This window comes from Delphinus delphis, chromosome 2 (genome assembly GCF_949987515.2).
Source record: "Delphinus delphis chromosome 2, mDelDel1.2, whole genome shotgun sequence".
In the NCBI taxonomy this organism is placed as follows: Eukaryota; Metazoa; Chordata; class Mammalia; order Artiodactyla; family Delphinidae; genus Delphinus; species Delphinus delphis.
In genome coordinates this window covers 171,138,256-171,164,346 of record NC_082684.1, presented here as the reverse complement: position 1 = coordinate 171,164,346, position 26,091 = coordinate 171,138,256, and the positions used below count along the sequence as shown (strand labels likewise).

The 26,091-nt window shown below is 40.8% G+C and overlaps 1 protein-coding gene across 1 annotated transcript in view; it reads left to right on the top strand.

The window, feature by feature from the left end:
* The first annotated feature begins 18,277 nt into the window (after positions 1 to 18,277).
* FAM107B (family with sequence similarity 107 member B) overlaps positions 18,278 to 26,091 on the top strand; it is a 218,375-nt gene continuing 210,561 nt past the window's right edge. Inside the window, exon 1 of the mRNA XM_060006267.1 lies at positions 18,278 to 18,688. Coding sequence (XP_059862250.1) covers positions 18,278 to 18,688 — 411 coding nt within the window. The remainder of the gene's footprint in view (positions 18,689 to 26,091) is intronic.

Genomic DNA, 26,091 nt, shown 5'->3' with positions numbered 1-26,091 from the left:
AACAAAAATAAACAAATGGGACCTAATCAAACTTACAAGCTTTTGAACAACAAAGGAAACCATAAACAAAACAAAAAGACAACCTATGGACTGGGAGAAAATACCTGCAAACGGTGCAACCCACAAGGGCTTAATTTCCAAAATATACAAACAGCTCATACAACTCAACAACAATAAAAGCAAACAATCCAATTGAAAAATGGGCAGATAGACCTAAACAGACATTTCTCCAAAGAACACATACAGATGGGCAACAGGGACATGAAAATATGCTCAATATCGCTAATTATTAGAGAAATGCAAATCAAAATTATGAGGTACCAGCTCTCACCACTCAGAATGGCTGTCATTAAAAAGTCAACAAATAACGTGCTGGAGAGGGGGTGGAGAAAAGGGAACCCTCGTACAATGTTGGTGGGAATGTAACTTGGTGCAGCCACTGTGGAAGACAGTATGGAGGTTCCTCAAAAAACTAAAAATAAAATTACCATATGATTCAGCAATCCCATTCCTGGGCATATATCCAGACAAAACTATAGTTCAAAAAGATAAATGCACCCCTGTGTTCATAGCAGCACTATTCACAATAGCCAAGACATGGAAACAACCTAAATGTCCATCAACAGATGAATGGATAAAGAAGATGTGGTACATATATACAATGGACTACTACTCAGCCCTAAAAAGAACAAAATCATTCTATTTGCAACAATACGGATGGACCTAGAGATTATCATACTAAGTGCAGTAAGTCAGAAAGAGAAAGACAAATACCATATGATATCACTTATATGTGTAATCTCAAATATGACACAAATGAACCTATCTATGAAACAGAAACAGAATCACGAACATAGAGAACAGACTGGTGGTTGCCGGGGGGAAGGGGTTGGGGGAGAGATGGAGTGGGAGTTTGGGGTTAGTAGATGTAAAGTGTTATATATAGAATGGATAAACAACAAGGTTCTACTGTATAGCACAGAGAACTATATCCAACATCCTATGATAAATCATAATGGAAAAGAATTAAAAAAAAGAATGTATACATGTGTATAACTGAATCACTTTGCTGTACAGCAGTAATTAACACAACATTGTAAATCAACTATACTTCAATAAAAAAGATTTTTTTAAACACCTAATACATGTTTTATTATTTTTAATAAAATGAAAATATTTTCAAAACCTAGAATTTGAGTCACATTAAGAAAAGAGCCTTATTGGCTGACAGAATCTTGTTCTGCAACCCTCCCCTTAGTGCTTTTGTCTTATCCAATGAGTCTGCTGACTACTGTTAAAAAGAAATAAAATTCACTCTTTCTGGAGAAGATTTGACATCTTCAAGAACCATGAAAATATTTATATTCTTTGTGCTAATATCTTGACTAATAGACTTTGTGCTATTATCTTGGGGTAATCTAAAATATAGAGAAAAGGTGATATTCATGAAAAGTCTCCTCCCAGTATATTTATTATAGTGAAAAGCAGAAAGTAGCTATATAACATGTAACAGGCAGCCACCGAAAACAATGATGTCAAGACTTTGTAGCAGTGTGAAATATATGCTATAATAAGTGAAAAAATAGGATTATAAAATTGTATATTATCTATGATATGGGAGAAATTATTCAAATAAAATGACTAGAATTTATATTAATTGTAGGGTGGTGAAATTATAGATGTTTTGAGTACCAGTTTTCCTAGATTGTGTAACATTAAATATGTAATAAATAATTTAAAAATTTACTAGAAATAACTAATATTTAAGAAAGTAGGCAGCTCTAAGAAGCAAAAGTGCTTTTATAAATTATATAGCAACATCATGAAAGTAATTAAGTTGCTACTGTATTAGGGTGGGAGGTACCTATAGCATTATTTTGAGTTATCCCATTAACATCTTAAGCAACATAACATCACAAAGGAATGGGAATAGTTCAAGGGAACTTTGGTGACATATTCTATGTCTGACACGTTCTGGTTCCATGTATTCCAGAATTTTCTCTATCTCTGTATGTAAAAATGTAGAGATATGTATATATATATATATATATATATATATGTAGGTACATGTATATTTAAAACTCAAAAATACATATTTAAAATTATTTTCAGGATATTTTGGGATCAGAGAACAAAATGAATAGATATTCCCTCCTATTCCCATTCTCTGCTCTGGTGTTTATTGAGTCTTTGGTTTTTTTTTTTTTTTTGGTATCTTGAATACAATTTTTTTTAATTAAAAAAAACAGCTCATACACAACACATACAATGTTGTGTTAGTTTCTACTATACAGCGAAGTGGAGTTCCGTGTGCTATACAGCAGGTTCTTCTTAGTTATCCATTTGATACATAGTAGTGTATATATGTCAATCCCAATTCATCCCACACCCCGCCCCCTGGAATACAATTCTTAGCATGGATGAGAATAAGGCTCGGAGCTGCTAGCCTTCCTTTTGTTATACTTTTCCTTCCCCTCCTAATAATATTAGTTTTCAGTACACAGAGTTCAGTATAACCTTGGTCACAGTTGGTAACGTCTGAAGCTAGGTCTGCTAATGTGTGAGCAAAGCTAGATTACTCTGACAGAAGTGAGAAGCTGGCCAAGATCCAAAAAGCTAAACCAGGGAAGTGCTCTATGAGTAACTTTCAGACACAAGGTGTATTTAGATCCTGGATACCCAAGACAAGTTTAGAAAAGGGCGCATAACTATTGAGTACCTAAAAGCGTAAGGTTTTGAGCTCCTTCCTTTATGGGAATGACTTGAGAGCTTTCAAGTGGTGGCTGGAAATGGCCGGGGGAGAGAGGAGTGCGTCTGTGTATTCCCTGTGGATAACCTTGTCCAAAGCCAGTTCTACATTCTCCTATGTGAGCCAACAAATTCCTTATTTTGCTGCACACATTTTGGCTTGAGTTGTTTTTCTCTTGCTGCCCAAACCATTATAACTGACGGTTATGAAAACTGATGCAATGACCTTTCAATGTGCAGGGGAGACACTTTTACAAAGGCAGTGGAGGAAGGGGCTTTGAAGTACAGTAATGTGAGAGGAAATCTAATAGATGCTCGTTGCATCCACTTACAGTCTCTGTTAGCAAGCTTCAGGCTGCTTGAGAAGCCTGAAGGCCCCCCTAATATGCTTCTGGTTACAGAATTAATTCTGGTACAATTAATTCAGGTGGAAGAAGAGAAAGCCAAGGATATTGAGACCCAAAAAAAAAAAAAAAAAAAAAAAGCAAGAGTGCTTCTGTTATTGTTTTCTGAGCTCAACTCTTAAAGGTGATATGAAAGTGATCTTAGAAAAGCAGGCTAACCAGTTGACAGACTGTTCCTAAAGGCAGGGGGAACTGGGAACCCCCAAGGTAAAGGAGGGGAATCTCCCGGACAAACTCACAGATGTCCTCAACAAGGCGACCTCAGTGACCCTACGCTCAGAGCACGGTCTGTTGGTCAGTCTGAACCATCTCTTAAGCATCTGAAAATCCACACACATCATAATTCCCTGATTTTCTCATGTATCACAATTGAAGGCTAGTGTATTTACAGATCAGGGATTTAGATATAATCTTATTCATTAAAATTATTTAATAATGGACGTTAATTCATTGATCTCTGACAGAGAAACCCTCCCAGAATGGTCCCAGAGCAGAAGTAGCTCTAGACCTTTATTTTCTACCTGAAGAAACGAAAGCCAACAGAGACTTCATGATTTGTTCATGGTCGAGTAGTTCTGCAGAGACAGAGTTGGGACGCCCTTGTGATACCTCTGACTCATAGCCCACTGCTGTTTCAAATGCATTACTATGGCCCCAGCCACACTTGTTTTATTTTTCATCTGTGTAGTAAGAGGAAAAACTTCATACAGAGATGTGATCTTCCAACCAGCAGGTGGCAATCTACTGAGAAATCTCAAAAACGTCTTTGGTCCTGCTCTAGGTTGATAGTTTGTTACTCTGATTATTTCCCATATATAGCAGATGCAGCCTGTGGTTGGCCCCATCCTCTCTCCAGCTATGCTATCAGACATCATAAGATGCTTGGGATGGTAAAAGCAACACCTCATCAAGTAAAGAGTGAGGATAGCTGTGATATAATAATAGTTATTAACTTCGTGGGCAATCGTTCTAAAATTTAAATTTTTCTGGTTAAATGTGAGTGAACATAAAAAGCCGTTCTATCCTAAACTTAGCTGTTGATGTTTTAGATGTGTTTTTCGGTCCATTTCCTGCACAAGTAAATGAAGTATGTGAAGTATAATTTGCTATATGAAGCAAAGGATTCTCTAACAGAGATTAATATGAATATTAATTCTCACTGCACAATATTGATGATGTACATGCAAAACCTAGATGATAATATGCTTTCAAAATACATCCTTGAAGTCTTTGAAATTATTTTTTTCAAAGGCTGCTGTCCCAAGACTGAAATATAAAGACTATCAGGAAAATTGTGGGTTTCACTAGATGAAAAGTTTTCTATGTGACCAAAATTAAAAATCATGATTTCTTTCCTGATTCATGTAAACACACTGTATTTAAACTGGGGCTGCCGTCAGAAAGTACTGCCAACTGGGTGGCTTAAATATAACAGAAATGTATTGTCTCACAGTTCTGGAGGCTAGAAGTCCAAAATCAAGGTGTAGGCAGAGACATGCTCCCTCTGAAACGTTTTGGGGAGAACCCTTCCTTGGCTCTTCTATTCACCGTCAATCTTTGTTGCTCCTCAGCTTGTCGATACATCACTCCCATCGCTGCCTCTGTGGTCACGTGACACTCTCCCTGTGGGTCTGTTTCTGTGTCTCTTCTCCTTTTTCTTTTAAAGACACCAGTCATGTTGGATTAAGGGACCACCCTACTTCATCATGATCACATCTTAACTAATTATATCTGCAATGACCCTATTTCCCAATAAAGTTACATTCTGAGGTACCGGGGTGGGGTGGGACATCAACGTATCTTTTGGGGGGACACAATTCAACTCATACACATCTTAATGCAATTAAATTTCATGATTTTTTCCCGTATCTATGTAAACGTTCTCCATTTGTCCTCCTAGAACCATTCTCTATGCGTCTTGCCCTGTCGTGTATCCCAGGAGGCAGGCCTCTGTGGTCTGTCTGCCTTTGGGCTTCCTGTTGGCCTTGGGTTTGGCCAATGGGAGGCACCAGCAGGAGATCAGAGGGCAGGAGAGTGAGAGGTCGGGTATTTATCTTCCCTGTTCCCTGCCTGTGTCACCGCAGTGATGGCAGTGGGTGCATTTCTCACAGCTGCTGTCAGGCAACCCTACTTCCAGGGCTCTAGCTATCTCTGGCCTGTGGCACCCTCCCCTTGACCTTTCAGATCCATGGGTCAGGATGCTTTGCCTTCCCCTTGTTAAACCCGCCCCCATCTCTGTACATGGTCCCTCATTCAGTCCCATTAATATCACATTGTGAGCATACCATCTGTTGCCTGCTTAGACCCTGATTGATACAGTAACCAAAATATATTGCCTTGGGAAAATGTAAATGTTATGGTGGACAATCCTGTCCTTTGGGAAATTAGAATCCTTTATTCCATAGTAATTCTCCTTAATCCATGTGGTATTCTAATGGCAATTTTCTATTTCCCTCATTTCTATCTTTATTAATTTGTATTCTTCTATAAGAAAGAGTTGCTCCTTCTCTTCAATTTATTTATTCAGTTATTTATATTAGTATAATCTTAATTTTTGGATTATAATCCAACATTATCATTATTTATTTTATTGCTTAATTTATTCCAGCTTTAGCCATGAGAGCTCTTCCAAGTTGACTTTTGTGTTCTTTTTAATACGCCACCATCCTTTTTAGTACTTCCTTACTTTCTAGCACCTTGAGGTGCTCTAGGCTCATCTGGTATTTTCTCGGCCCCAATCACTCCTGTAAAGAGCCCTGTTTCCTTTTATTGGAGAATGGTACTTAGAAACCAGGATGTTGGAACCAGGTGTGCTCATTGCCACTAGGGTGTCACTACTTCTAGGTCCTCTCAGGGGCCGAGCCAAGAAACATTTGTATTTATACTAACTCATGTATACATATGAATTATTATAAACATATACACGTATACACACACATATATGTATTTATTTCTGTATCTATTTGTGTGTACGTATGTGTATATTTGTATGTATGTATGAGTTTGAATTGGAAGGCAGTGGAGTAAAGAAGTAGATACTCCCTCAAATTTGTTCTAATGAGGGTAGCCAAACTTTTAACATGGGAGACAATTTTAATATCCAATAAAATAGTATTAAAAGCATGAAAACATATTAAGGGAAAAAGAGGGATGTTCCTACAAAAGGAATAAATAGAGCAAGAAGATATAATCATCATGAATATATATGCGGCTAACAAAATACCCTCAAAGTATAAAAAGCAATTGATATTGTGGGGGGAGAAATATATAAATCAACACATAGAGTTAGAGGTTTTAAAATTATTATCTCAGAAATTGATAAAAAAAAACAAGCAGACTAAAAGTAAGAAAGATATACATCAGAATAATGCAAGTAAGAACCAAACTATTAGATGCTGTAAAATTACTACAAACCTAGTGGTATAAAACAACACAACTGAATTCTGTTACAGTTCTGGAGTCCAGAGATCCAAAATGAGTCTGAGGAGGTTGAAGTCAAGATGTCTTTAACCTGTTCCTCCTGAAGACTCCAGGGAAGATTCAGTTCCCTGTCTCCTCCAGCTTCTTTCTAGAGCTGCTGGCATTCCCTGGCTTGTGGCAGCATCACTGTGATCTCTGCTTTCATCATCATTGCCCTCTCCTTTTCTGTACTCAAATCTCACTCTTATAAGGACACTTGTGATTGCATCCAGGGCCCACCTGGATAATCCAGGATAAACTCCCCATTTCAAGGTCCTTAACTTAATCACATCTGCAAAGTCCCTTTTTTCATGTAAGATAATATTCACAGGTTCTGGGGATTAGGACACGGATATCTTTAGGGGCCACTATTCAGCCTAACTTAGATACATAAATAGAATTTGTTACCTAGCAGAGAATACACACTTTTCCCAAGTACACATATAATATATACACACTGAACACATACTAGGTCATGAGAGAAACCTCAGTAGATTCCAAAGAACAAATATCATATAAATCTTGTGCTCTGACTACTATGAAAAATGGTTAGAGGGCTTCCCTGGTGGCGCAGTGGTTAAGAATCCACCTGCCAATGCAGGGGACGTGGGTTCGAGCCCTGCCGAGAAGATCCCACGTGCCATGGAGCAACTAAGCCCATGTGCCACACTACTGAGCCTGAGCTCTAGAGCCAGTGAGCCACAACTACTGAAGCTCACCCGCCTAGAGCCCGTGCTCCGCAACAAGAGAAGCCACCGTCATGAGAAGCCCGTGCACTGCATCGAAGAGTAGCCCCTGCTCACTGCAGGTAGAGAAAGCCCATGCACAGCAAGGAAGACCCAATGCAGCCAAAAATAAATAAATAAAATAAAAATTAAAAAGAAAAAACAGAAATCAGTAACAACAGGATATCTAAAACAAACAAACCTATGTCTAGAAACCAAATAACATATTACCAATAACCTGGTAAGAAGAAAAATAGGGAAATTCTGAGATACTAGAACTGAAAAACAATGGCAACAGCATATGTCAAAAATTTTGAGGGACACATCTAAAGCAATAGTTAGAATGGTGCTGTCTGATAAAAACTTTCTGTGATAATGGGGTGTGTGCAATGTTTTAGGCATTTTTAAAAAGGGGGATTAATAATTATAAGGAATATGGAAACAGGTAGTTATTGCTGGAGAAAATCAATGATTTGGAGAAAGACAATGAAAGGCTGAGAGTTCATTTTTTCTTCTCTCCCTCCCTCCCTTCATTCTTCCTTCCTTTCTTAATAATTTCTTATCCATCATTTTCAATGTTCTCTCCTTTTGGAATATCTATTCACCAGACATTAAACCTCCTGGGTTGATCTTATTTTCTTCTGTCTTCTCTCTTATTGTTCATTTCCATGCATTCCTCTTTCCCTAGACTCAAGCCCAGAAACTTTCTGATTTAATTCTACAGGGAATAACAGTCTAGTCTTCTGTGGGGGATGAGGAGGGAGCAGCTCCTTGGCTGCATGGACTAGAGAAAGGACATCGTTATCTGAGCCCTCTTTAACAAATTTTCAAACGATCTCCCATCCTCCCAACCTCCAAATTACCAGGTGCCTCCAATTTCTAAGCTTTTGGATGGACTGGGGTAGAGTGGAGGTGTGGAGAGGCAGTACAGTGGAGAAGATAAGCTTGTTTATCATTTTGTATCCTTTTCAGACATGTGGGTTTCAGTCAGCTAAGACAGTTTCACTCTCCTCCAGTTTCCTTTTATATCTGTTGTCTTCTATTTCTTCTTCTGTAATGTTTGTATCCTCCCAAAAAACACATGTTGAAGCTCTAACCCTTAATGTGATGGTGTTTGGAGGTGGGGCCTTTGGCAGATACTTAGGTTCAAGATGAGGTCATGAGGGAGGGCCCCCATGATGGGATTAGTGGCCTTCTAAGAATAGGAAGAGTCACCAGAGCTCTCTCTCTGCCCTGTGAGGATGCAGAGAGAAGGAGGCCATCTGCAAGCCAGGAAGAGAGCCCTCACCTGGAATGGAATTGGCTGACACCCTGATCTTAGACTTCCCAGCCTAGAACTGTGAGAAATAAATGTATGATGTTTAAGCCCCTCAGTCTATGGTATTTTGTTATCGCATCCAGAACTAAGACATTATTTTAATGTTATTTTAGTTAGATTCCTATACTGTTATTTTACTACTCTTTAGTCATTTAGAACTTGCACAAAAGCTTTGAACCACATCAGAACACATATTCGCTTTTTATTTAAAATTCAGTTTCCCTTTTTTTTAACAAATGAGACCATATATGATGCTTTATAATCCCCCTTTTTTAAACTACAGTAAAAAGATTTTTTTACTACAGTTAAAAGATTTTTAATTTGTGGCCAACTGGCCAGGGGACCTACCCTCTTCATCCCTTCCTCAGCACCTGCTGGTAGAGCAGGAAAACAAGCATGGTTACCACACCTGCCCCAGGAGGATGGAGACTGCAAGGCGCTGTAAGTCCTAAGTAAGGTGAGATGTGAACACAGGATGAACCACTGCCCAGGTGCCACTATTGGGAAAGGACATGAGGTGTGTGGTCTAGGGCAGATGCCTTTTTACTCTGAAATTGCTGGAGCAAAAATTTATGCATATCCAGACTCTGTCTATGGGTAAGACATCATAATGACTGTGTACTGAGATGGACTAGCCACCGTCATAAGGATATAATTCTATCTGCCTTTAAGAACTCACCAGTACTGCCCCCAACACCCACTGCGTATTCCTATGGCCACCCTGGGGGCTGAATACACCCCTCAGTGGCCGGCTGTGGACCAAGAAGAATGGTGGAAGGAGCTGGGAAATGGGCACATCTGGGGAATATTTGACTTCACCCAAAGATCAAGGGCCCCATGGAAGGAGGCTAATTAGGAACCTGATATATCAGTATTTCCCCAGAAGTATTCGTGGAAGCTGTAATGATGGAAATATAATCCTGAAGCTTGGAGATTTGTTGAGCATCAGAGAAGGTTGGCTTTTTTCAGCCTACCTGACGTATCAGCCCTTTTAATTTCAGCTGTGCTTTCAGGTGGAAAGCAGAGAAGCTTTTGCTTTTGCTCCCCAAGGAAGATCATGTTGTAATCAGCTGGAATTTCTGTGTGAGGATTAAGAAAAGGGGTAAAGAGAATTCTGGAAATGCGAGGGTAGGACAGTCTTCATCTGAGGCACATAGTCAAATCTATTTTGCAACAAATTACGGCATTTTCAATGGTCTCAGAAATGTTTGAGAAATTTTTACCAGAAAAAAGGGAAGCATATTTTAATTTATGTTCTGCTTTGTTTTAATTTTTGTTTCCTTTTTTTAACTTATTTTTAATTCACTTTGATTTTAAAATAAATACGAGGCGGGGGAGAGGATGTGAAATCACACGGTGCACTGTTACTGGCCTTGTCTGGAAGCACAGCTGTGTTTCTGGGTCTGACACCTGAGGGGCCTGTTTCCTGCCCCTCCCCTGCCATTCCTCTCTTGGTTAGGTGACCTTCCTTTCTCCACACTGAGGAGGAAGCTGACCCCTCCTGCTACTTTCAGGGACCCGGTGTTGGACCCCTGAATTCTGGTGTGATTGTCTTGGTGGGAAGTGGGTAAGGCCTGGGGGCAAGGAAAGTCTTCTGTTGGGACAGGGGATGTTCCCAGGGTCAGTCACACTTGGGCAGGAAATACCTAGCAAGGTGGCTATCGGGAGGGAGAGGGAGCCCCTTCCTTTCTCGGGGCCTTGTCTCTTAAGCTTAGTCTCTAAGGAGTCTAGAGGGGTAAGATGGTCATTGCCGCTTGGAGCCTGGACAGGAAGGAGGCAGAGGGGAAGCCCTGGGGGACGCTGCAGGGCTCTCCTGGGGCTTTGAGGCACTGACAGCGACGTTACCTAGCAGCTAGTGAAAACAAAGAAAACAGGGTTTTGAGAGATCTAATTCCCTTCTGTAATCAGTAAAGTCTGCTTCCACACCACTATGTAGATTAGTCAGGACTCTTCAGAGAAGCAGAACCAACGGATAGATAGATATTTAGATAGATAGGTAAGTAGATATAAGCGATTTAGTATAGGAACTGGCTCACGTGACTATAGAGGCCGAGAGGTCTCACTACCTGCTGTCTGTGAGCTAGAGAGTCACGCAAGCTGCTGTGATCCGGTCCTAGTCCAAAGGCCTGAGAACTGGGGAGCTGATGGTGTAAATCCCTATCTGAGCCCCACAGTCAGAGAACCAGGGGCACCGATGCCTGAGGGCAGGTAAAGGTAGATGTCTCACCTCAAGCAGAGAGAGAATGAATTCATTCTTCCCCCACTTTTTGTGCTCTTGGGGCCCTCAGTGGCCTGGCGGGTGCCCACCCACACTGGGGAGGGGGTCTACGCATTCCAATGCTCATCCCTCCTGGAGACACCCTCATGGACACACCCAGCGATGTGGGCATCCCTTAGCCTGGTCAAGCTGACACCTAAAAGCAACCATCATAACCGCAAACTAGTATCGGCTGAGCCGCGGAGGAGAAGTGACAGGTGTGGTTTTCTTGGGCTGGATTTGCTAAGGGGAGGGCAGTGCCCCCGCTCCTACCACCCCCAGGTTGTGCGGCAGGGCAGTGACGAGTGGGATCCCAAGGAGAAAGTGAACGTCCTCGGACCTGAGCTGTGAGGTCAGCCATCCTTCCCCACACAAGTCACATGTCATTTCTGGGAGCCAGTGGGTTTCTCTTACCACTTAGCACACTCTCTCTCCTGCCCCGCTGGCCTTGGAACTCCAGGAAAGCAAGAACCCTATCTTGTTTGGCTAATACGCCCATGGCAACACGGAACTCAGAATCTGACCTACAGTGGCTTCTCAATAAATAGCATTTAAATAAATGTGCCGCAGTGTTAGTGTTTCACCTAGGACTTCTGTACGGAGAATGACCCATGTCCTCAAGGCATTCTGATGGTGGCACGCAATGACTCATTCACTCTTAGGTGACCGAGACAACTCTGTTAGTCTTCTCTTTGGAGAGGTCACTTCAGCCAAATCCTTGACTTTTATCTGAGACTCTGCCTAGAGACCATTATGTTGGTGACGTGGTACTTTGGAATGTTTCTGCCCTAGACTTTTTTAATTCAAAAATTAACACTTGCGTATGGTTAAAAAAGTCCAACAACAGGGTAAACCATGAAAAGGGTCATCTTCCCGGGCCAGATGTTTAGTGCCCTCTCTCCAGAGGCAGATACTAACTTCTTGGACACACTTCTGTGAATTTTCTATGTAAATGTAAACACACATGTACATATTTATATGGGCATATTTACAGGTATGCACATGTGTTTAATACAACTGGGAGGTTGTATTAAACAACAATTTAATACATTGTTTAATACAACAATGTATAACTTGTTTCCAATTTGCTTTTGTCATTCAAAATACATCTTGAAGATTTTCCCTATTGCAACATGTAAATTGACTGTATTCCTTTTTTTTTAAAAAAATGTATTAAGATAATACCTGCACGTGATATAAGTATGAACCATACATAAGGGTTTATAATGGAAGGGAATCATCGGTCTCATCTTCTCACTTTAGCCCTGACCCCTTCAAGGCAACCTCTTACAGTAGCTCCTGTGTTTAGTTTTTCTGGTAAACAGCACATTTATACTCCTTAATTTATCGACTTAAAATATTATCTATTGACACTCTGCTATGATGGATGATGAATACCATTAACTAAGATGCTTATGTCTCCAACAACTCTATAGACGTTATCTATGTTATCTATTAATTTTCTCATAAGATAGATGAGCATTTTGCACTTCCTCCACCCCATCTCTTCCCAATTTTGTACTGTCTCTATTTACAATCCCCCCTCTGGTCACCTCTGCAGCCTCAAACACCACACTTAACTTTATTTCTCTTTGCATCGAACATAGGAAGCATCTTCTGACTTTGAAATATAAGAACACGAGCAAATCTACCCTTCTCTCTACTTATCTCCTCCGCAACAACATTCCCCTTTTTCAAAGTCTCTCAGCGCCCCCTTTATTTTGCCATTGTCAAGGTGGATTACATTCTCATTCTATTCTGTAACCATAATGACGTCTTCTTCCGTGATTTGCTGGTACTGGCAGGTCATATACTGATTTGAACTCTTTCAGCAGCGAGTGACGGAAAGCTCAACCCGAAGCAAACGAAACAGGAAAGGAAGTTTGCTCACGTAACAGTAAAGTCTAGGGGGAAATGCGGCCTTAATGCAAAGCTTCATTTAAAAGTGTTATCAGGACCCAGTTTCTCTCTCTTCACCTCTTAAATTCTCTCCCGTCAAGAAGGCGAGATGCTGGCAGCTTTCACCTTCTCAAGTTCAAATCCAGTAAATTCAGGGGAAAGGAGAAAGTTTCTTCCCGGTCATCCTGATTGGAATATTGTGTTCTCATGCCCATCCCTGAACCCATTGCTGGGACCGGGGGGGCTTTGGGTGTGCTGATTATCTAAGCCTCACCTCTGGAACCAGGCCTGGAGCTCCACCCAAGGCACAGAAGGGGTTCCCCCAAAGGAAATCAGGGTACTGTTACCAAAAGAAAGGGGGAAAGGATGCTAGGCACCAAAAATAACAAATACCCACCCTAGACCACAAACTCTTCAGGGTTCCGTTTATATAAACTTGTGAACTGACTGAGCGCAGGACACAAAGAGTGGTGGTTTCTGTGATCTAACGGCAGTGCAATAAATTTTTTAAAATGTCATCAGCCAAACAAAACACATCTGGAGGCCTAATGTTGCTTGAGAGCCACCAGTTTGCTACTACTGGTCTGTATGTTAATTCTGAGAAAAAAAGTGTGCATAGTGTTTATATTATTATAGCTATGTAAACAGTTTTTATGGCAGAGAGAATTAATGTTTTCAAATTCTCTAGGATTCCTGTCGTGCCTCCTGCGGCACTCAGAGAATGTTCTTGGTATCAAGTTGCAAAGATTCTCCCCCTTTACTCTCCCCCATCACTCAGAATCCAGCTGTGCTGTAGTTTGCTGCATACTTGCCTCAGACTTTGAATGGCAGATACGGTTGCTTGCCTATGCCCCTGACATTCCCTCGTTCTCGCCTGCTCGGATCTTTTCTTTGTTTCTCTTGGTTGCTGTCATTGATGTTGCAGTTCTTCTTAAATGTCTTGTGATGTCTTGTGATCTGTATTTTTCCCTGAGAGAGGAGTTTGAAGTTAACAGGAGCTCTGTGAATCTTGGTGGGATTCGCCAACAGACCCGTTCACTTTAAGTGAACAGGCAGGGAGCTTTCTGTTATGATGTCTGGTCTATATAAAGAACAAGAGGGTCTTTGTTCTTGGATATTGACATCCACACTAGCTATCCTGACAGTTCATTAGACAGTTCATTAAATACTTTAGATAAGAACTGATTACACAGCTCATTAAATAGCTCAGATGTTTCAATAAGACCCTGACCCCTACCTTAATCTTTATTTTTAAAATTTATTCATTCATTTTATTTATTTAGGCATCCATTCATTTATTTATTCATTTTAATTTATTCATTATTCATTTTATAGTCTGTCTGCAGGTAGGGGAGGGTATAGAAACTTTTGACTTCCATATTCAGACCTTCAATTTTTTTTCTTTGTTTTGGGCGGTATGCGGGCCTCTCACTGCTGTGGCCTCTCCCGTTGCGGAGCCGCTCCGCGGCATGTGGGATCTTCCCGGACCGGGGCACGAACCCGTGTCTCCTGCATCGGCAGGCGGACTCTCAACCACTGCGCCACCAGGGAAGCCCCCAGACCTTCAATTTTATCCCACATTTTCAGACCTACTCTTTAGTTCCACTGTACCTGCTGCCTGGGCCAGGAGCTTCCATGGGGTGCCACTCAGTATGCTGGCTTTCTGGGTTTTATTTTTTTTCCTTTTTATTAATTAGTAATATTTCATCTGCTTTTTTTTCTACAGAAATTTGTTGAGTTTTCTTGTATATTAGTGGCCTCCTTCCTATTCTCTTTAGTGTTGTGAATTTAAGCCTTTGAAAGGATTCCATTACTATTATCTTCACGGTTTCTTAGAAAGGCGACGACACAAATACATGTGCTCCATTAGTACACCACATTAAACTGGAAGGCTCTACATCCTTTTTTTTCCCAAGTAATTTTTAAATTTTGCACCCATTAAAGTTCACTCTTTGTGTTGTACAGTTTTAAGGATTTTGACAAATGCATAATGTCATGTATTCAAAATTACAGTATTATACAGAAGAGTTTCACCACCCTAAAATCCCTTAGACTTCAACCTGTTCATTACCCTCTGACCCCAACCCCCATAGGACCCCTGGCAAACACTGATCATTTTATTATCTCTGTAGTTTCTTTTTTCCAGAATATAATATAATTGGGATCATACAGTAGATAGCCCTTTCAGACTGGCCTTTTTCACTTAGCAATATGCATTTAAGGTTCCTCCTTGTCTTTTTGAGGTTTGACAGCTCCTTTCTTTCTGTTGCTGAATAACATTCCATTGTATGGGTGTATCACAGTTTGTTTATCCATTCACATATTAAAGGACATACTGTGCTTCCAGTTTTTAGTGACTATGAATAAACTTCTATAAGCATTTGTGTAAGGTTTTGCGGTAGACATAAGTTTTGAACTCAGTTGCTAAGTATTCAGAAGCACAACTGCCCAGGTGTATGCTAAGACTATGCTGAGCTCTGTAAGAAACTGCCAGTCTTGCAAAGTGGCTGCCCCATTCTGCGTCCCTATGAGTAAGGAATGAGAGTTTCTGTTGTTCTGCATTCTTGTCAGTATTTAGGATCGTCAGCTTTTTTAGATTTTAGCCACTTGAAGAGGTGTATGTTGGTATCTCATGGTTGCTTAATTTGCAATTCTCTAATGAGAAATTATATTGAACATCTTTTCATATATTACCTATTATCTGTATATCTTCTTAGATGAGGTGTCTGTTCAGATATTTTGCCCATGTTTTTGCCAACTAGATAGTTAAAAAAAAAACATCCTTTTTTTTTTAATTGCTGCATAGTATCCAACTGTATGGCTATTTTCTTATATATTAACTTGTGTTCTACTGATTAACAATTAACTTTGTGACTACAAACCCTGCTGCCGTGAACATTCTTGGACATACCTCTGTGCACATGTATTTATCTGTAGAATAAATCCCCAGAGGTAGAGTGCTGGATTGAAGGTTGTTGGGAAGTTCCTCTTTGGAGTGTGTGTGTGTGTGTGTGTGTGTGTGTTTGGAAAGTGATACTGTATAGTAAGTAAAAGCATGAACTCTGAGGCCAAGCTGCCTGGGCTCATAATCCTGGCTCTCTTCCTTAGCAGTGCTGTGACCTTGGGCAAGTTACTTAAGTTTCTGTCTTGTTTTTCTAATGGGTAAAAACGAGAATTAATATATCACCTTTCTCCCAGGGTTGTGAGGATTAAATGAGTTAATTTCCTGAGGCTCGTGTCTGATCATAAACACTCAATCACCATCACCTGTTAATGTTGTTATTCTAGGTTGGACTTAGCGACCACACTAGTGAAGATAAGGCACTCTTCTAGGTGGGCTGGAGCTGCCCTCTGGCTATCACTCTTGCGACTGCTCCTTGTGGGAGGTACAGTGGTCTCCACAGAGGAGCTGCAAGTTCAGGGCCAAGAAGAGAGAGACAGACCTTAGGGAGGGGCTTGGAGCTTTCTTACCCAGTCATCTACTGAATGTAGCCACTCAAAAGCTGCCCCGTTAGCTGCTGTCCCTCTAGTTCTAGAAGGTGCTTGGCACATAGCTGAATGAATAAATGAATGAGTGAACGAAACCAGGTTGAAGAATTACTTTTTCTTCTCTTTAATTCCTTCCTGTCCTCCTTGGGTCTTCAGTAAATTCTTGTTAACCATTACAGCCTCGCTGTGTTGTGAGCTGCTTGGGAGGGAGGGTACTGAGGAAGAGCATGTAGGAAAGCATCACAGAGTCGTCCTGCCCGAGTGCGTGGCAGCAGTCACTGCAGAAGAGACACAGAACGCAGGGCCCAGGGTTCCCCAGAAATACCTGGTGGGGGGAGCCTGCTAAAGGCCTGGACCTCCTGCTTCCACGGAAAGGGATCTGCACTGCTTGTACTTGGGTATTAAAAGGAGAATGATCTCTCCAGACTGGGAAGTCTGATATATCTGGGTTAGTACAGGGACTGTTACTTGGTAACCTTTAAGTAAATGACAGCTTTTTACATTTTATTTCTAAAGGTTGGTAAAGACTAAAACTAAAGTCCTCATTTGATGCTGTATCCACTCTTCCTCACACCATATCTGACCTCATGTATTATCGATACGGCTGCACACTCAGGACAATATTCCTAGTACAGCTGTTATTTTGGTAAGGTGATTGTCAGGTCGAATGGGACTCAGAGACCAGATAGGATAGCAGCGGTCTTGGGCTTTCAACTAGCCCTTCTCAACAGCATAATCTTGCGTTAGAATCTTGAAATTTCAAAGAATCGGTTTCTGTCTCCATAAAATGGGGATACGTGCTGTAATATCTACCACCTGTCCGAGCTTAAGAGCACATCTTGACATTATATTAAAAGAGAGAGCAAACAAATAAATTAGAAAGGGCAATATACCCTGAAATCTTGACCTGAAAGTCACTATTAATGGGAAAACCATTACAGTATTATATTTCTTTAGCATTCCTAGCAGATGCTCGGCTAAGGAAAGATCTCAATTTTGAGCATTGTTTTGGAATGTGGTTATAATTTATGATTCTTATTCTATTTCACCATTCACAAATTGATGTGTTGAAAAATAGATCTATGTTCAAAAGGGGGTTATTTTCCAAAATTAAGTAATATACACAGTAGATGGACAGAACACACATTCACACATACATAATATCTGTGTTAATTGCTCACGTTGGCTCCTTTTTTTTCTTTTTTTTTTTTTGGTGTTGTTGAAAATTAATAAAGGACTTAGCATGGATAGTAAAGACCAAATTAACAAAGACTTCTTTGTAGTTACCAGGCGACAATATGGATCCTGAAGCCAGGAAGTTTGTTTGGGAGAAGATTCAGGAAAGATCGAGAAAAGTTCTTGGGACATCAGACCCAAACATGGATCTCTCCAGACAGAAGATTCAAGTCGGCCTCCTATTTTAATAATGAAACAGCTTCCAGGGTCGAGGACCTTCTCGGGGGTCTTCACTTGTGACGCATAACTGGGTGGTTTTTGTTTTGTTGGGGGGAATAAATATTTGAAGGGGGTAACCGAAGAAGGTTACGTGGCTGTTGTGATGTTATTGATACACGGGCTGACGCTATTATGGCGGATGCTATCAGCTACATTATCTTTATGCCTCCAAGGTAATCTGAAGCAGCTGTCCATTGACTTGGCAGCACCTCACACTGAAGTGTCTGCCCCGCCTGGGGACTGTAACCCAAGTCAACCACATGCCTCACAGACAGCTTTCTTTAGCCACTGACGGCATCAAGGAAGGAAGAGCGTGAAATCGCCGGGAACGGATGCTTCCGAAGCGGGGCTGGCTGCCGAGGGACTCTCAGGGAGGGTGGCCTGGCCATCTCCTAATCTTCTATTTGGGGGCAGCCACTAAAGGTCCTTCAGGCAAGGAAACAGTCACCTACTATGGAGGTGATCAGAATCCCTGGAGAATTTTCTTTCCCCCTTTGAACTCTGTAATGTTTCGCCGCGGATCATGTCCAGGTGGAAGGCAAGGCTGGCTGAAAGCCTGAAATCTCCACCTAGAAGGATGCATCCATTCCCGTGCTCAGCGCTGCTGGCTTGTTTTGGGGACACAAGGGAGACTGCTCCCTTCGATCAGCCCAGCGCAGCCGATAGCCCTTCCACCGTCTTTGTTCAGCCCAAGGCCAAAGCGGGCCGACACCCAAGTCACCCACGAAGGGAAGAAGGAACTCCAGAGAAAAGGCGAGATTCCGGCACCCATTCAGAGAGAAATGGCAGTGCGAACCGGAATTCAAGTAACCACGCTGCTGTCCAGCCCGCGGAGACCCCTGTGGATTTGCCCAGCTCTCTAGATGGGGCGTCGGACTGTGAAGCAGTTACTTTTCAGACTTCTATTCCCAGACCATCAATTATTGAAACGCCAGCGGTGAGTGTTCCCAGTGTTACTGTAGAAGGAGTGGTGTTGGGGGAGAGTCCAGTGTTTGGTGAGTGTCTTCAGGAAACAAGCTTGTTTAGCGTTATGAGTGAGTGAGACATTGGGGGAGCTCTTACTAGCGAGAGGAAGTGTGTAAAGCCTTTTAAATTCTCATAAGGTTCTCAAAGGATGCGGAGGGAGGCCATGACAATAAGCACCAGGGCCTTGGCAGTGGCCAACATTGACCTTTACCTGCCCCTGGTGCTCCAGAACCAGCAGTGTCTCAACACAAGATGAGGAGAAATAGGGTCTGGAAAAGCATTTAAAAATTTTTACTGGTTTGTGAATTTATCTATATGAAGATCCACAATACGAAAGGTTTGATTATAGAATTTAAGAAGTTGCCTCTACTTACAATGAATCACATGATATTTGGGAAAATTTGGAAAGGACCATCAGTGTACGCATAGCAGTAAAGAAAGGAACTGGCCTATAAACCTATTCGTAATGGGGATGTTTCTGTGATCGTTTTCTGAGACTTAAAGGGCGTTATTTGAAAAAAATGGTGCTGTTGCTCTTAAAAGGCAGCATCTTGAGTTATTTATATATCTACTTTCCTGTTACTGGAATTACTGGATTTTAACTTTTATTTTTTGTTTTGTTTTGTTTGTTTTAACATCTTTATTGGAGTATAATTGCTTCACAATGTTATGTCAGTGTCTGCTGTATCACAAAGTGAATCAGCTATATGTATACATATATCCCCACATCCCCTCCCTCTTGCATCTCCCTCCCACCCTCCCTATCCCACCCCTCTAGGTGGTCACAAAGCACGGAGCTGATCTCCCGGTGCTATGCGGCTGCTTCCCACTAGCTATCTATTTTACATTTGGTAGTGTATATATATCCATGCTACTCTCTCACTTTGTCCCAGCTTCCCCTTCCCCCTCCCCGTGTCCTCAAGTCGAATATTCTGATTGGATTGAGCTACAAAGTCATTTCAAAGTTCCTGGTAATCTCAATTTGGGAGACAGTATAGAGGCGGGGTTTCTTGAATGACGTTTTCCAGAGACACCCCTTGAGCATTCTGGGGTTGTATTCCTGCCCATGTAGCTTAGGACCAGATTGAAAAAACCGAGAAGTCTTTGGCATCAAACATTACTAAGATATTCTGATTTTTTAAGATTATTTTTTTCTATCTAGTTTAACAAATCGCTTTTCGTCTGACTTGCTGATTTGAACGCAAGCAATGAGAACTGCCAAACAGTGAAGATAGGATTAAAACGGGATTTTAAAAATAGTTTCACTTGACATTCTACAGGCTTATATTAAATGATGGAAGCTCAGCCCTACTGTCTACATCCTTCTATTCTGAGACTGGACCGAGGATTTCACCGAGTCCTCTGTTATAGCAAGAACTGTAATTTTTTTTTTTCTAAATCAAAATCCCAAACAAACAGAACCCCAAATATTTCTTGTTCAATTTTCAGTTTACACCCACATCCAGAATAAGACATTTGTAGTAGTACCGTAGTTAGCTCAGTGGATGGCATGGCTAAGATGGTATCTGCTGCGTTAGTTAAAGGAACAAATGATGCACTATTTTAATGGGCTGGAAGAGTTTCTTTTGGGTAGAGATTCCAGCAACCCAGGACCCACCCTATGTTGCTAAACATAGCAGCAAGTACAAGAGTTGATTTGATTTTATCTTTCTGTGCCAGTGGCATATGTGACACAGGGGTTCAAGGTAAATAAGTGTATTCAAATATAACCAATTAAACGCAGCAGGGTAACATCCATATTTGTTGTCCACTTGGTATGAACAAAGCCAAGGACAGACCACAGAGGTGAGGCAGGCCTTACGATGGAAGCAGCCCTAATGCGAATCTGAATATAAGTGTCTCAAAGAGAAATACACATAGGACGTTTCAAAGGAGGTTGGGGGGTCTGGAAAGGAACATTGCAGGGGAGGTGGAATTTGAGGCTGGTCTAGAAGGAGGGTTAGGATTTTTAAAGGCAGAGATGAAGGGGAGGCCCTTGCAATAAAAGGAAACTGTCTGAACAAAAGCTTGAATGTAGGGGAATGCAGCATAGGGATAGGCAGGTGCATCTGTTTGGTTAAGTTGGAGCGACACCTGGAAAGGTAAATTGAGGCCAAAAGTGGTTTGAAAGCTGTGGTGAGAAGGCAGTGGGGAACCTCTGGGAATTTTGAGCAGAGGAATGTCACGCTTGGGATTTCACTGTGGGAAGATAAACAGGTGAGGCCACGTAGGATGGATTAGATTTGGGAAGACTGGAGCTGAGGGGCCATTGTAATCATCCCAGCCTGAGGACGGTCACAGAAGGAACAGCAGGAAGGTGGGGTGGGGGGAGGCAAAGAAGAGAGGACCCCACGGGGTAGCAAACGGGTCGCAAACGCAGCAGTGGACTCTGGGTCCCAAACTGAGCAAGGAGGAGAAAAAGACCAAACTGGGAGGGATGAAATGGAAACACTGCAAAATTAAGTGCCAGGGTGTGCAGTCCCGTGGGCGTAGTAAACGGGCATCTGTTTTGGTTCCGATTTGAGGAGCTGATATTCACAGAGCACTTGCTGTCCACCTGCCATTGTCCTGAGCGCGTTACATAGAGTACCCTATCGTTACATGGTTACAGTGAGGCGCATATTCTTACAAGTCCCATTGTACAGATGAGGACACTGACCCTCAGAGAGGGTCAGACACTTGCCCAAGGTCACAGAGGGAGGGAGTAGTAGACCCAGGATTGGAGCCCAGTTCTGTTTATCTCTATCCTGTCTATCCTCTGAATTATGACATGCTTCTACTGCTTATTATTATTCTTTGTAGGATGTTTGAGGATTTACAGTCAAGTATTCATACCTGAATTCATACCTTTCATTTTTATTAATTTGCTTAACATTGTTTTATCTTAGTTTCATGGTGTATAACACGACGGAAAGAGATGCTTTCTACTTTGCCTCCTGCTGATGGCAAGGCTTTGTCAGTGACAGTGTGGGATTGCTGTGAGATCTTCCCATTAAAAGTGCCATAGGAGTGCCCAGATTTTTCATTACCTGGTACTTTTGTCATGGCATGTTTCCTCTCAGAAGATGATGAATAAGCTTCTTTGTTACAAGCTTGCCTGGAGGCAAAATAGTTCTCTTTTGGAGGCACTGAGCCTCATCGTTTAAGCTGTCTTGGAAGAGGCAACAAGTAATACTTTTTTTTTTTAAGAGCTCAGCCTTGGTACATAATCATACCTGAGAAATGAGTCCCTCTATCTGTCTTTAGTTTCCTGGGGTTCAGACAGGAGGGTGAGTCATTTCAATGTGAAACAACATCTGGTCTGAGCAGGAAAGCTCAAGATAGGGAGGCCAAGTGAACTAATTAGAGAGGAAAGGTTTTCGTTTGTGTAAGTTGACGTGCACATATCTGTATTTCTGAAGTGATGCCAATTAGTCTTCAACCTTTTTGCAGTCATCTCTTCCCTGATCCAGGACTAAAACCAAGGTGATAACAACCATAAAAGTGGAATGTGTCTTATAATTGCTGCTATCTTCTGATTATAAATTTTTTCTTTCTTAGTGGTCTTGCAATGGAAAAGTCTTATAATGGGTGGGATCGTACAGTCAATGAAATACAGCAGTAGGCTGTTTACTCTTTATTTTTCAGCCAAGAAGTACTGTGTTCTTAATCTGTGCCAGGACAGCACTAGTCCTGGAGAAACAAAGATAGTTTAAGACACAGTCCGTGAAGCTGCTTACATTCCAGTAGGAGATACGGTTGGGTAACTGGGTAGTGTCAGTGCAGTACGAGAAGGCTTATGGGTCAGCACTGGACACCACAGGAGCACATGGAAGAGACTCCCATCTTAGCCTTGGGAAGACAAGGGGGGCTGGAATATATGGAGAAGGATTTCTACTTTATTTTATCATTGCATATCAGACCTAACACTGCCTTCTTCCTAGCTGAATGGTGCTATTTTTCTCCTCTCTCCCTCTCCCTTGACAAATCTGGCAGTGTAAGAAAGGCACAGCTCCCACAAGAAGCAACTAAGGGCTTCAGAGTTAGTTTGGAAGTTTCAGAAAGTCTTTCTATAGCAGTGGTAAGTTTTCATCCAGTTCTTTTTTTTTTTAATATTTATTTATTTATTTTATTTTATTTTATTTTATTTTATTTTATTTTATTTTATTTTTGGCTGTGCCAGGTCTTAGCTGCGGCAGGCGAGATCTTCACTGCAGCGTGAGGGCTTCGCTCTCTCTAGTTGAGGCACGAGAGCTTTGCTGCGCCACGGCATATGGGATCTTCAGGGACAGAACCCACGTCCCCGGTGTTGGCAGGCGATGCTTTGCCACTGGACCACCGGGGCAGTCCCTTCATCTAGTTCTTACGCCAACAAAGTAGCCAGCCTAACACAGGAAGAGAAAGTAACTGTGGTTCTGGAAATCATTCCTGGGTATTTTAACTAAAAGTCTACTTTACAAAAAGGAAGGGAAACAGAGCTCGTAGTGCAGTTGCTAACTGCACTGCTTTTTGTAACAGGCTGGCTTTGCTACTAGACAGAGAAATGGTAACCAAGACATCCCCAAAACGCAAATCGTGCTCTGGACGCAGTGTCACAGGCTCAGGTGGTCACTCCTTTCACATTGTTGTGCAATCATCATTACCATCCATCTCCAGAACCTTTTTCATCTTTTCCAGCTCAAACTCTGTATCCATAAAACACTGACTCCCCATTGGCCCCTCTTCCCACTGCCTGGCAACTACCATTCTACTTCCTGTCCCTATGAAGTTAACTACTCTAAGTACCTCATGTTAAGTGGAGTCACACAGTATTGTCCTTTTGTGTCTAGCTTATTTCACTTAGCATAATGTCCTCAAGGTTCATCCATGTTGAAATGTGTCAGAATGTCCTTCCTTTTTAAGGCAGAATAATATTCCATTGTATTTTTATACCACATTTTGTTTACATATTCATCCACCAATGAACACTTGGGTCATTTCCACCTTCTGGCAATTGAGGTTATTGCTTTTCTGAACATGGGTATACAAATAACTCTTCAAAACCTTGTCTTCAATTCTTTTGAGTATATACCCAGAAGGAGAATTGCTGAATCATATGGTAATTCTATCTTTGCTTTTTTGAGGAGCTGACGTACTGTTTTCTACAGTGGTTGTACCACTTTATATTCCCACCAACAATGCACGAGTGTTCCAACTTCTCCACATCCATGCCGCCACTTGTTGCTTTTTGAAGTTTTGTTTGTTTTGATAATAGCCATTCTATTGGGTGTGAAGTGGTGTCTCACTGTGGTTTTGATTTGCATTTCCCTAATGATTAGTGATATTGAGCATCTTTTCATGTGCATATTGGCCATTTGTTATATTCTTTGGAAAAATGTCTATTCAAGGCCTTTGCCCATTTTTAAATTGAGTTGTTTATTTTATGTTGTTGAATTATAGGAGTTCCTTATATATTCTGCTTATTAATTCCTTGTCAGATATATGATTTGTAAATGTTTTCCCCCATTCTGTGGGTTGCTTTTTCATTCTGTTCATAGTGTCCTTTGATGTACAAAAATTTTAATTTTGATGAAGTCTAATTTATCTATTTATTCTTTTGTTGCCTGTGCTTTGTGTGTCATATTTAAGAAATCATTGCCAAATCTAATATCATGAAGTTTTCTCTATGTATTCTTCTTAGACTTTTATAGTCTTAGCTCTTACATTTAGGTCTTTTGAGTTAATTTTTATATCTGGTATAAGTTAAGGATCCAAATGCATTCTTCTGCACATGGATATCCAATTTTCCCAACACCGTATGTTGAAAAGACTATCCTTTCCCCATTGAATGCTGATGGTATCCCTGTGAAAAATCATTTGACCATGTATGTGAGGGTTTATTTCTAGGCCCTCTATTCTATTCCACTGGTCTATATGTCTGTCTTTATGCTAGTACCACACTGTTTTGATTACTGTAGTTTGTAGTAAGTTTTGAAATCAGGACATGTGAGACCTCCAACTTTGTTCTTTTTCAAGACTGTTTTGGCTATTTTGGGTCCCTTGAGATTCCATATGAATTTTAGGATGGATTTTTCTATTTCTTCAAAAAAATTATTGGGATTTTGATAAGGATTGCATTGAATCTATAGATCGCTTGGATAGTATTGACATCTTAAAAACATTAGGTCTTCTAATCTGTGAATATAGTTTGTCTTTCCATTTATTTGTGCCTTTTTAAATTTCTTTCAGCAATATTTTGTAGTTTTCAGTATACAAGTCTTTTGCCTCCTAGGTTATGTTTATCCCTAGGTATTTTATTCTTTTTGATGCTATTGGAAATGAAATTGTTTTCTTAATTTCTTTTTCTGATCTTTCGTTGTTGGTGTGTAGAAATGCAACTGGTTTTTTTGTACATAGGTTTTTCATCCTGTGATTTTGCTGAATACATTTATTAGTTTGAATAGTTGTGTGTGTGTATATCTGTGGAATTTTTATATTTTATACATATGAGATCATTATAATCTGTGAACAGAGATAATTTTACTTCTTCCTTTCCAATTTGGATGCCTTTTATTTCTTTTTCTTATCTAAATGATCTGACTGGAACTTTCAATACTATTCAGCAATACTGTGTTCAACAGAAGTGGCAAAAGCGAACATCCTTGTCTTGTTCCTGATCTTAGAGGATAAGCTTTCAGTCTTTCACCATTTAGTATGATCCTACCATTGAGTACAATGTGGGTTTTTCATATATGTCCTTTATTATATGAAGTAATTTCCTTCTATTCCTAGTTTGTTGAGTATTTTTATCATGAAAGGGTATTAAATTTTCTCAATGCTTTTTCTGCATCAATTGATATGATCATATCTTCCCCCTTCACACTGTTAATATGTTGTTGTATTGATTGATTTTTTTTGTATGTTGAACCATCCTTGTATTCCAGGATTAAATGGTATAATCCCACTTGGTCATGGTATAATCCTTTTAATATGTTATGGAATTATGTTTGCTAGCATTTTGTTGAGGATTGTTGCATCAGTAGTTATCAGGGATATTGATCTCTAGTTTTCTTTTCTTGTAGTGTCTTTGTCTGACTTGGACATCAGGGTAATGCCTGCCTCATAGAATGAGTTAGGAAGTGTTCCGCTCTCTTCAGTTTTTTGGAAGCTTTTGAGAAGGGTTGGTGTTAATTCTTTTTTGTTTTTTTGGTGTTAATTCTTTACATGTTTGGTAAAATTCACCAGTGAATCTGGCCCAAGGCTTTTCTTTGTTAGGAGGTTTTTGGTTTCTGGTTCAATCTCCTTACTAGTAATAGGTCTGTTCAGATTTTCTATTTCTTCATGATTCAGTCTTGGTGAAGAGGAGCCACTTTGATAGCACCACTTCATGGTGCTATCACAATCATGATTACC